An 11,229-nucleotide genomic window follows, 5' to 3' on the forward strand; every position below is an offset into this window, starting at 1 on the left:
ACAATCAATAAATTGCCAAATGTCGCAGTACAATGAACCTTTTCTCACTCTTCTGTTCGTCTTGCAATAGCTTGCATTTTATGTGGTGATTGACTATCAAGCAGAATTCTCTAATAGATTTGCATGTAAATTCTAAGTTTCTGTCACTGTTTTGTGTGCAAAAATCATGCCTTTACAATGAATGTACAAAGCCATTATAGCTACTGGCCATTTCAAAGAAAAACAATCACCAATTTGTCTCACAATTTTCATCAAAGCAAAGCTTGGCATTTTCTCTACAACTATGCTCACTAAATGTCCAGCTGAACAGAAATCTATAGAAGTTGAATATAGTATTTGAAAAATGGAATGTTTTCTCAAAGCATGAATACGTTGGTGTCTCAAAATAATGTGGCACACAGGAGGTTTCCACCATGGCACACAAAGAGTTACAATTTGTACAAAGCTACTGGAATGGATTTTGTATAAAGTTCTCTTCTATGATATCTATTCAGTTTTTTACAAGTAGTCAGTGAGAGCACTATGGTGTGATGAAGTAAACACACGGTAGCATGGGGTAACATGGGTGGTCTGACTGAATTGATCTCCACTCACTGCCCACTGGGGTACATTCGAAAACGAGCTCTCATCAACAAAGTATGTGCATCGGAGCATACTGTAAAACACAACATTTTCACAGCATGAAATTTTTTCGTGAATGAGAGCCGACGGCCTTATTTACAGCATGAAATTTTTGCGAGTTGCCTGACTCTCATTATAACGAAGTCCTCGCGACCGGCAATTTTCTTTCATTATATCAAAATTTCGTTATAACCGAATGAATAAACAATCAAAATACATCTGAGCTGATAATGTTGCGGCCCTAAATGTTACTTCGTTGTATAACCGGAATTTCGTTTTAACCATGTTTGTTATAACGGGAGCGTACTGTAGTGTAGACAAGATCTTTAGCGTGCATTTTGATTTCGCGAAACTCGGCTCTCGTGAAATCAAAATGAATGCGAACATTCCTCGTTCTACAGTATGCTCATCAGTATCAATTGTTGACTCCACTTGAGATTGGCTTCGTGTGTACTTTACGCATAGAGATCACTGATAAAGCAATACACAGAATTGATCCTGGGATTCTCAAATATATCAGAGCTGGGCCAGCCTCCCCAATCCATGGTATCCCCACCATTACAGGTTTCTAAAGTTTAACATCTAATTTGCATTTACGTGTTTGCAACCAACAACATCCCAAGTTTGTGAAAATTAACATGCAGAACTTCAGCCACACAGGTTCCGTCTCTTACGTTTAATAACCTCCCAGCCATGCTGTTCATTTGATTTCAAGACCCCACTATTGATCAGAGTCATGTAGAACAAGAAGCAGCATTTTGCACCCAAAGCACGGTGATATTGTCTTTGCTTTGCATGACTTGCATGTCTTATTGAGTTATTTGACATTAAAGTGAAATTCCATCCCTATATCTATATATCATATGTTGCTTTGTATGCAAACAGAAAAATCAGAGGAGTAAATCAGTGAAATTTTCAGGAAAAAACTGTAATATATTCTGTAAATATTTAGAAGGTATGATGAATTAACAACTCTGTCAAGTTTCTGTTTTCATACAATGAAACATGATATCAAAAGGGATCTTCCCTTTTAAACAAGACCCATTTTTTTGACATAATGTCCTCTGAGATTATAAGGAGAATTTGGTCACATGCTTTCAATGAATCTAGAACTTAGATCTCTCCTGTAAAATCAAATTGAAGTTTGGACAACATTTCCGGTAGACCCCCCCCCCCCCCCCCCCCCTCCCAGCAACAGTAATTCTAGTGCACGCAAATTCACTGCAAACCATTATTTCATATATCTTAACCTGTTGAGGACGAGTCCCAAGTATACTCGGGCAAGTGTCTATGGGAAATGCGTGTTGTAGAAAAATCAGCCCGTCCTCAATGGGTTAATGAAACCAAACTGCTTCTCAGTGCTGGAGTCTCTCGATTATTTCCCAAACCAATTAACCCAATTATCTATCACAAAGAGTACTTCTACATAAAATTGTGATACTGTCCATAATGCAGCAAGTAATGATATCTTTAAACAAACATACACTTGCAAAACCTGTACAAGGCTTAAAGGGGCAGTCCAGATGATTTATGTGATTTCACATCAAGAGTGCCATGTATAGATTTGTGGAATATTGTGGTCCTGGAGCAGATGACCCAATTCTCTCAAAAAACCCAAAACATAATACACTGAACAAGGATGATTGCACAGGAGGCTCACACATTCCAGTAATGTAGCACTTGCTTAAATCAAACAAGTTTACCCAAGTAGAATTAAATGCATTTACTTTTGTTCTGCTTCCTTCAGCACCCACCCACTCGTGCACTCTTACAAAGTACATGTGGGAGTCTTAGACCCCGTTTACAGTGCGAGGCTCGGCCGCGGCTCGGCCGCGGCCGAGCCCACCTTTATTTCAGTGTAAACGCACAAAAGGCCAAATGCGAGGCCAAAATTGGTCGCGCATTTGGCCACGCTCTGGAGGTGGTCTCTGCCGCGGCCAAGCCACGGCCAAGCCCGGCCTTTTCTCTGTGTAAACGCAAACTGGGCCAAATGCGCGGCCAGTTTTAGTCTGGCTTCCAAACCCTCTGCCTGTACTATTTCGCTATTCAGGATATTAACCCCCTCAACATCGAAAACTAGTATAGTTTAAGGTGGTTTGTCCTGCAAAGGAGTTTTTCCTTTGACAGCAAAGGCTTTTGCCCGAACGGTGACTTCGTCGCCACGGAATTCAGTTGGCAAAGGGTCTGAAAACCAGACAATACCAAATTGCGTTTGTTTACAAGCAGAGCGCCACTACCACAAAATATTGAAAGGTTTGAATCAAAAGCGCGGCCGAGCCCGGCAGTGCAATCGGACAAAATTGCGGGGCTTGGCCCCGCAATTGAGGCTGGGCTTGGCCGCGGCTCGGCCTAGCCCCGCACTGTAAACGGGGTCTATATGTATATGAAGCTACTATGTCATCATCCTTGTTCACTGTGATTTGTTTATGAATTTTGAAATCATTCTCATTCCTTCAGCCAGTCACTATAAATTCTGAAACTATGTATCCAACATAAAACCAATTTATACCATTTACATATACAGGTTCAAATGCAAAGGTCTGAAAATCATCCACAGGTCTCCTTTAATGTGCAATGCAAGAACAGAAACCAATGATGCAAACTCTCAAGGATGTGTTTACTCTCAAGGAAGTGCTTTCCTCAAGTAACCATTATCAAGACCAGAAATCGAAGCCAATTTGCAGGCCATCAGCGCATCATCACAACTCGGTGATTCATATAGCCTTTCTTTGATGAACCAATGTGGTGACTGCAGTCCTTTTGTTGTCTGTGTTCAGTTTATTACCCATTAATGGCAGCCATAGCCAGCAAGAGGAATAATCTAGTACAGAGGTATGAGAATTCGGGACTTACTGTGCACACAAACATGATAGCGAACATGACAGCAATCTTGAAGATCCGAAGGTTGTCTCTGAAAAAAAAGAAGATTGAAGTAAAAAATTGGTCACATACACCTGTACCAACAGCATCAACAGACAAGCACAGTAAAAAATCTACTCCTACTGTAGAGGCAGAGAGATAAATGATACTTTATAGCCTGCCTAAACTGTTAAAATGCTTCACATTTTTAATAGGCATTCAATTCAGAAAGTTATGAATTTAAGAAAAAAAAATTAACTTTCATGTTCTCCATTTCAGTCAGTAAAATGGTGTTTAAAGTTTAAAGGGATGGTACAGTATTGGTGGAGATGAGAATTGGGCTTTTAACTTTTTGCGAGATACCAAGAAAACACTTATAATAATAGTACAGAGCATACCATTTTAAGTGGAATTCAATGTCTATTTGATGAAAATCGGGTTTGGAATGACTGAAACATTCAAAAACAAAGTAAAACAAAGCAATCGTAATAAAGTGTGGGTCCCACACTTTATTAGATTCGCTCTTTTTTGGATATCTCAGCCATTTCAAAACCAATTTTCATCAAATAAACGTTGAATTCCTCATAAAATTACATGCTCTTTCACATTTCATAAAAGGTTTCTCATTATCTCACCCAAAAAAGTTTTCTCATTATCTCACCCAAAAAAGTTAGAAACCCGAAATTAAGTTTCAACCAAAACTGTACGATCCCATTAAATTCAAGTGCTTTTAAAAGAAGAGAAAAACAGTAAATAAAGGTGATTTCTTTCTTCTTTTTTTTGGGGGGGGGGGGGTGGGGGGTGGAGGTAAAGTGATACTATATGATTCACTGTGTGTATTTCATCTTTAAAATTCTGAAGCAACTCAGGCCATCATATCTCTTTTATTGTCTGTTTATATACCATAGCAACTTACTTACAAGGTACATCGTACACTCTGTCAATGCATGTTGTTATGTTGTGAAAATCAAGAAGCCTCTAGTTTGTTTTTTTTTTTGTTGAACACAGCTAAAGTTCCACTGCAAACAGACCATGTGACACATTAAAACAAACAAACAAACAAACAAACACACACACACACACAAACATGCACAAACGCATGACAAACAAACAGAAAAATACACACTAAGATAGCTATATTTAGGACAGCACAGAATGCGAGACAGTGACGGAAAATAAAGTTGCATATTACTAGTACACCCCTTCCAAGTATCAGTTAATACACTACAGAGTTTGCTTTGGGCTTTTGACTTGTCTGTACTACCCCTGCACGGAGCTGTGGGGATGCACATGAAAGTTCATTCACCTGTGGTTCCTTTAAAACACCAATCATTCACTGTCCCTCCCCCTTACTTTTCCAACAAAATCACTCTCAAAACTGCCAACACAAGAAGCCTAATTTTGACAAAACAAACAAAATATCCTAATTCAAAAGTCTAGAAATTCATTAATCATTGTACGGTAATCAAGCATCAAAGCTGCGCTAATAATTATAACCAACACTGATTTGCCCCATGTTGTGCCATCACCGGCATTATTTGCAAGCTGACTGCAAATTCTACGCAGGTACAAAGGTTACTAGAGAGTGCACAGCTATCAGGTTTAATCTGCCCTCAACTGTTTGCAAAGGTAGGGCTGGCACTCTAGGTCTTTCCATGCAACATTGTGGCATTACAAACTTTAACAGTAGACATATTAAAGTACAATGATGATTAAATTGTAAATGTAGACTATAAACTATTCTTTAAGGGGGTTGGCTCATCAACAGAATTTGCTTTCAAGTGCTTTCATATAATAGTGCCAGCTCACATGAGAAGGCAAAACATGCCTTACATGACAAAAAGACTTGTGGTAATAAATCTGTAGGCTCCACTTTTATTATTGAAATGCAAAACCATTTTTATGGGTATGACACAATACTGTACAATACTAAGCTGCACACACACTCACACTCCTCAAGCACATGACAACAGAACCATATCAAGTTCTGATTTCACACTGGGACTACGAAACTGCTGTAAGCTACATTCTGTATTTCCATTCAAAACTACGCTCCACGTTAAAGGGGAAAAAATAATCAGCACTCATAGAATGCATCTGAACACTCATGAAAGACATTGTGTTCTCTCGCCATGCTTGACCTTTCTTTACAAAGCAGTCTAACATCATTCAGCTCTTGAAAAATTTCATGCAAAATCAAAAGGAAATTGCATTCCATTTCTTTATGCCTCGGGTCTTGTTGTTTTGTCAATCGCAGTGCATGACTGCATTGAGGTGGGGCACAGATCCTGGGTTTGTCTGAAGGGGCCTTATGATAAAATCAAGTTGAATGCTTTTTCCACTGAAATATTGATGACACGCAGTAAAATGAAAAGAGTTTAAATGATGATGATGATAACATGAAAACATGAACAAAAACAAGAACAAGAATAGAACAAAACAATGAAAAAATATGTACTATAAAGATAAGATGTAGGAATATCTAAGGAGAATATAACTAAGAATAAGATACGTGATGATATGACATCATAATGTTCACCAGTATGTTTAGATACAATATGCACAAAATTAAGATTCAGGGACAGATTGTATGCCTCCTCACCCCTCCCCCCCCCCCCCCAACCTACAACAACAAAAACAACAAATCATCAGTTAATTGATCCTCTGACAAATTCTAGCTCATCACTTCATTTACTAATTACCAAGAGTAAACACTCACATTAAAGTAAATATACTCTAATCTCTACCCTTTGGCTCTGTTTGCTGAAGTTATTATCATTTGATTGACCATAGCACAAGTTTTGTGATGTCATACGATACAATGTCTGTTATTATGCTAGCCAGGAGACTGAGACAGAATTTTTTACCTTGACTACTGTATACGCCATATATTTCGCGAGTCTAAATTTTTGCGAATCGGGAATTCCCGAAGATTTCGCGAGTGGTTAAATTCGCGATCGTGGAGTCCTGCGCTGAACGGAGAAATGTAGACGCATACAGAGTCAATATTTTCGCGTGTTTTTAATTTCGCGAATAGCATCCAACTCCCGAAATTCGTGAAAATAAAACCCTCACGAAATATTTGGCGTATACAGTAATTGCCTACATCTGCAATTTGCTCTGATTTGTAATTAATATCTTGTCACTGAAATTGTAGTCATATCTTTTTTTTAAACGCAGTTTCATGGAACTATGCAAACCTATTTGATAATTCAATAGTAAATTGCAGTCCAGTATCATTGAAATACAGAGTTTCACAAAACGAGGTATCATTCTTGAATCACTTTGCGAACAGACAATCTTAGTGAATTTCAGTTTCAATTGTGCCCAACCAGCTCAAACCCACAAAAAAAGTTGCAGATATGATTATCTGTGATGGACAAAAACAAGTTTGGGTTGACTGACTCATTTTCTTACAGTTTTCTTTTTTGGGGGGAGAGTAATCTAATCTCTGCCTTATGTTTATTTTGGTGGCTTAATACCAAAATTACTACCAGTTTCTCTGTTTTGTTTGTTTGTTGATTGGTTGGTTGGTTGGTTGTTGTTGGTTTATTCATATATTTATTTGTGTATCTATCTATTTACCTTTAAATCTATTTACTTATTCATTTGTTTATCTATGTATTTATCTTTAAATCTATTTACTTATTTATTCATTAACCTACCTACCTATCTATTTATCTGTCTGTCTATCTATCAAAGACCTATCTATTTATCTGTCTGTCTATCTATCAAAGACCTATCTATTGATCTCTCAATCATTTTTGGACAGGTGCTGCTTTCATTGAAAAAAATATAATACATTTTCACAGGTGATATACTGCAGCACAGCACACCTAAGTGACCCTTTTCTTTAAAATCCTCTTTATCTCACTGTTCTATGCAACGGCAATTCCTAACTCTCTTTCAATCACTTTTTGAATGGGTTAAGATGGTCCAATTTTAACAATTTATATAATTCCAAAGCTTATAGCTATACTCTTTTAAACTAAAATATGTAGAAAAATTGGAAATGCATTTCAACCTACTTTTTGAATGTGGGTTTTAAACTGAGCAGTATCATAATTTGACTTTCATCACCCTATTATGATCTGTAATACAGTGAAATGCTCCTCACTAATACCTTTGCACTTCTGCTGATTTATCATCTTAATAGCTCATTTTGTGAGTGGTTGAATTAGCGATTGTGGGTGTACGGTAATGAATGGAGAAGTGTTTGCATGCACTGCACATTTATGTCGGGATCAGAGTTAATATCTGCACATGTTTTTAAATTTTTCTATAGCACCTGACTTGCAAAATTTGAACAAATAAAAACCTTGCACAATATTCATATAAATTATAAAGTATGTTCTTACTTGGTTTTTCCTGAAACCTTGCAGCTGCACCATGAGAAGACTCTCTTGAGTCTGCCCGGTGGTCTGGACTCATTTCCATCGAAGTCGATGTCGTCCAGGAGCATCTTCTCCCATGTGTAGGATTTTGTCAACACAGATTCCGGACTGTTAATGATATTTGTTCGAAAAAAGAAAAACATCAAAGAGAGATTTTATACCTAAAATTCAGAGAATATGGTTACCCCTTTCTGTGCTCAACTTTGCTCTTTATCTCTTACTTTCTTTTTCCAATGAGCTGTCTCACAATATATAGAGCAATCTTAATCCACTTACATGTCATATTTGTGACCCTGCATCACAAAACCAACAAAAAGTCGCCAGACATGGATTTTTAGTTAAAATTGGGCAGATTCTGCAAGAGCAGACTCTAAGCTTTAAGATTATGTATGACTCAATTCAAATGGACTTTCCTATTAAACCTATCTAAATATTGAAAAGAATGTACACTGTACAAACTTTGGAAAAGTGTGAACTGAGAAAAAGGCTCTGTCAAGTATTATGTCTTCAATCTTTACTAAATCCTGTTAGGCTGTGTGGTGAATGGGACAAAAAAAAAACCAAAAAAAAAAAAAAAACAGGATGTCATCCACAGGAGCAACAACAATGAAGGGATTATCAGATTAAAGGACAAGTTCACCTTCATATACATGCGGAATGAGTGAATGCAACAATATTATTAGAACACATCCCATATCTAGGTGAAAGTTTGGGGGAAATCGGAATCCATTCACAAGTTGTTTTTTTTTTTAAAGTATCTGCACAGTCACTGCTGGATGAGAAAACTACATGTACTACAGTGCAAAATGTCAGATGCGTACAACGATATAAGGAAAATATCTAGAATTTCACAAATGTTGAGTTTTTTTTTAAAGTGCACATTTCCTCGACTTGTCACTGACATTATGTTATGGGTAAAATTATTCCTCCTGCCTTCTGATAGAGGTAGGTCAAGTGTTCTTTTATTATGTGAGAAGAGTGAAAATACAAATTTATGTATGTAGAATTTTCTTTATGTTTTCTTTATATTGTCGTATACATGACATCATAAGCTGTTGTAGCCATCTCATTCGGCAGTGACTGAGCAGAAACTTCAAAAATTCATAACTTTTGAATGGGTCTTCCAGTTTTCCTCAAACCCTCACTGATGTGTTACTATTTGCTGCATTCACTCAATCCACATGTCTATGAAGCTGGACGTGTCTTTTAAGCTGATTTGAGCATGCTCTATTAACACATTCTGTCCATGATTAATGCCAACTTTCAAAGCAGTAGCAAGATATCCTTTTAAAAGTTATTAGAGTTGAAAGTGAAGAATGTGCAAAGGATTTTCAAGAAATGAAAAGGGGCCACTATACATGATCTCACTACTTTACGAGAATAAGGGTTATAGAAAAACTGCTGAAAACACAATTCCCCATTAATTTTATGATTCCAAACTAAGTATTACTGTATAAGAAGAATAGCTCTTGTAGAAAATATGAAAAACTCAAGAATGACTTGGTTGACCCGTTTCATCTTTTTTTTGAGTCCTCACATAAAATCAAGGGATGCGACTTTTTGTTGGTTTTGTGGTGCACGGTCACATTTGATCTGTTACAATTATTGTCATTCCTCATTACTCTGCAAGACTTTCCACAGTTTTTTTTTCTTTTCTCTGGAAACTTTGACTGTGAATGACAGATGCATCAAAGGACAACAAGCAAAATGAATAAAGGACAAAAGTACAATTTCTTCAAAGAGACATGATACAACTAGGTATCAAATTTGAACTGAACTTGATAAATTACGTACAAAAGCACTTGGAGAGCACAGACCTCCGCCAAGCAGCTCATACCCAAACATACACTGTATGCATGCTGAAAATCACTCAATTTCTCAATATAGAAGCTTTTATTTGTTTATGTCATCAGCTTCCAGCTAGGCGGCACCTCACTCAAGCAGAGCACTATTTTAGAACGTGTAACATGCAAACCTCAAATATAGACAGCTTGAACTCCCAAGTTCATTGACCCTATATGCCAATGCTTAGAAAACCTTCAAAAATCCATAAAAAATTTGTGGATCACAACCAAAATTTAATCATCTGCTTGTTGTATCATTATCAACATTTCCTGCAAGTTTCATTCAAATCCGTTAACAACTTTTTGAGTTATATTGCACACAGACAAACAAACAAACAGACCAATGCCGGTGAAAACATGTACATGTAACCTCCTTCCTTAGCAGAGGTAACTAGAGAAGCACTCTGAGAGCGCAGACCTCCGCCAAGCATGCAGCTCATTTCCGTCACTGATCTTGTTCTTCCATAGAGATATCAGTGATTTCCACTCATACGTACTTATACTTCATGCTGAAAGTGTTTATAATACACTGTTTATAGTGTGCTGAAAGTCTCCCAATTTCCCAATATAGAAGCCTTTGTTACGTCACAAACCCTCAGCTGCACAGCGCGCATCGCCCTAGCAGAAACTAGAGCACGCATTTTAGTGCGCGCATGCAAACCTCAAATACGCGCAGCCTGAACTCCCAAGTTCATAGACCCTACCTGCCAAAATATCAAAAATCCTTCATAAATTCCAAAAAAAATTCTCGGATCACTACCAAAAGTTAATCGTTTGTTACTTGTATCATTCTCAACCTTTCCTGCAAGTTTCATCCCAATCAGTCCACCACTTTTTGAGTTATTTTGCACACGGACAAACGAATGAACGAACGAACGAACAAATGAACGAACAAACCAACGGTACCGGTAATGAAAACATAACCTCCTCCCTTGGCTGAGTGAATTATACAAAACAAACTTTATATAACTTTCTTTTCACAAATATATGCACATAGTAGATGCATACATGCTATACTTTTAGATGAACTGCATCATTTTCTTCCTACAAAACAGAACAAACCTCCAAGCACAAAGGGTTTCTCACTTGCACCATTATACCTGTCCTTCTACCAGTTGTTTAATAGGGATAAGGTCATTTCAGTTCCACTCATTTGCAAGAGTTAAATTGGAAATATTTATTGTTGTTTCTTTCTTACTAGCTTTAACTCTTTATGTGCCCTGGTGGAAACCCCCTGTGTGCCACATTATTCTGAGATGCCAACGCATTTATGCCTTGAGAAAACATTCATAACTTTTGAATGGGTCTTCCAGTTTTCCTCAAACCCTCACTGATGTGTTACTATTTGCTGCATTCACTCAATCCACATGTCTATGAAGGTGGATGTGTCTTTTAAGCTGATTTGAGCATGCTCTATTAACACATTCTGTCCATGATTAATGCCAACTTTCAAAGCAGTAGCAAGATATCCTTTTAAAAGTTATTAGAGTTGAAAGTGAAGCGTGTGCAAA

The 11,229-nt window shown here is 37.4% G+C and overlaps 1 protein-coding gene across 1 annotated transcript in view; it reads right to left on the minus strand.

The window, feature by feature from the left end:
• The window catches only part of LOC139719950 (P protein-like), a 74,517-nt gene that overhangs the window by 37,383 nt on the left and 25,905 nt on the right, over positions 1-11,229 (minus strand). Inside the window, exons 3-4 of the mRNA XM_071631329.1 lie at positions 7,839-7,982; positions 3,475-3,532 (exon numbers count right to left, since the gene is read on the minus strand). Of these exons, the coding sequence (XP_071487430.1) occupies positions 3,475-3,532; positions 7,839-7,982 (202 nt within the window). The remainder of the gene's footprint in view (positions 1-3,474; positions 3,533-7,838; positions 7,983-11,229) is intronic.

Source organism: Diadema antillarum, unplaced genomic scaffold (genome assembly GCF_040938485.1).
Source record: "Diadema antillarum isolate AM-2024a unplaced genomic scaffold, OU_Dant_1.0 scf00000117, whole genome shotgun sequence".
Taxonomy (NCBI): Eukaryota; Metazoa; Echinodermata; class Echinoidea; order Diadematoida; family Diadematidae; genus Diadema; species Diadema antillarum.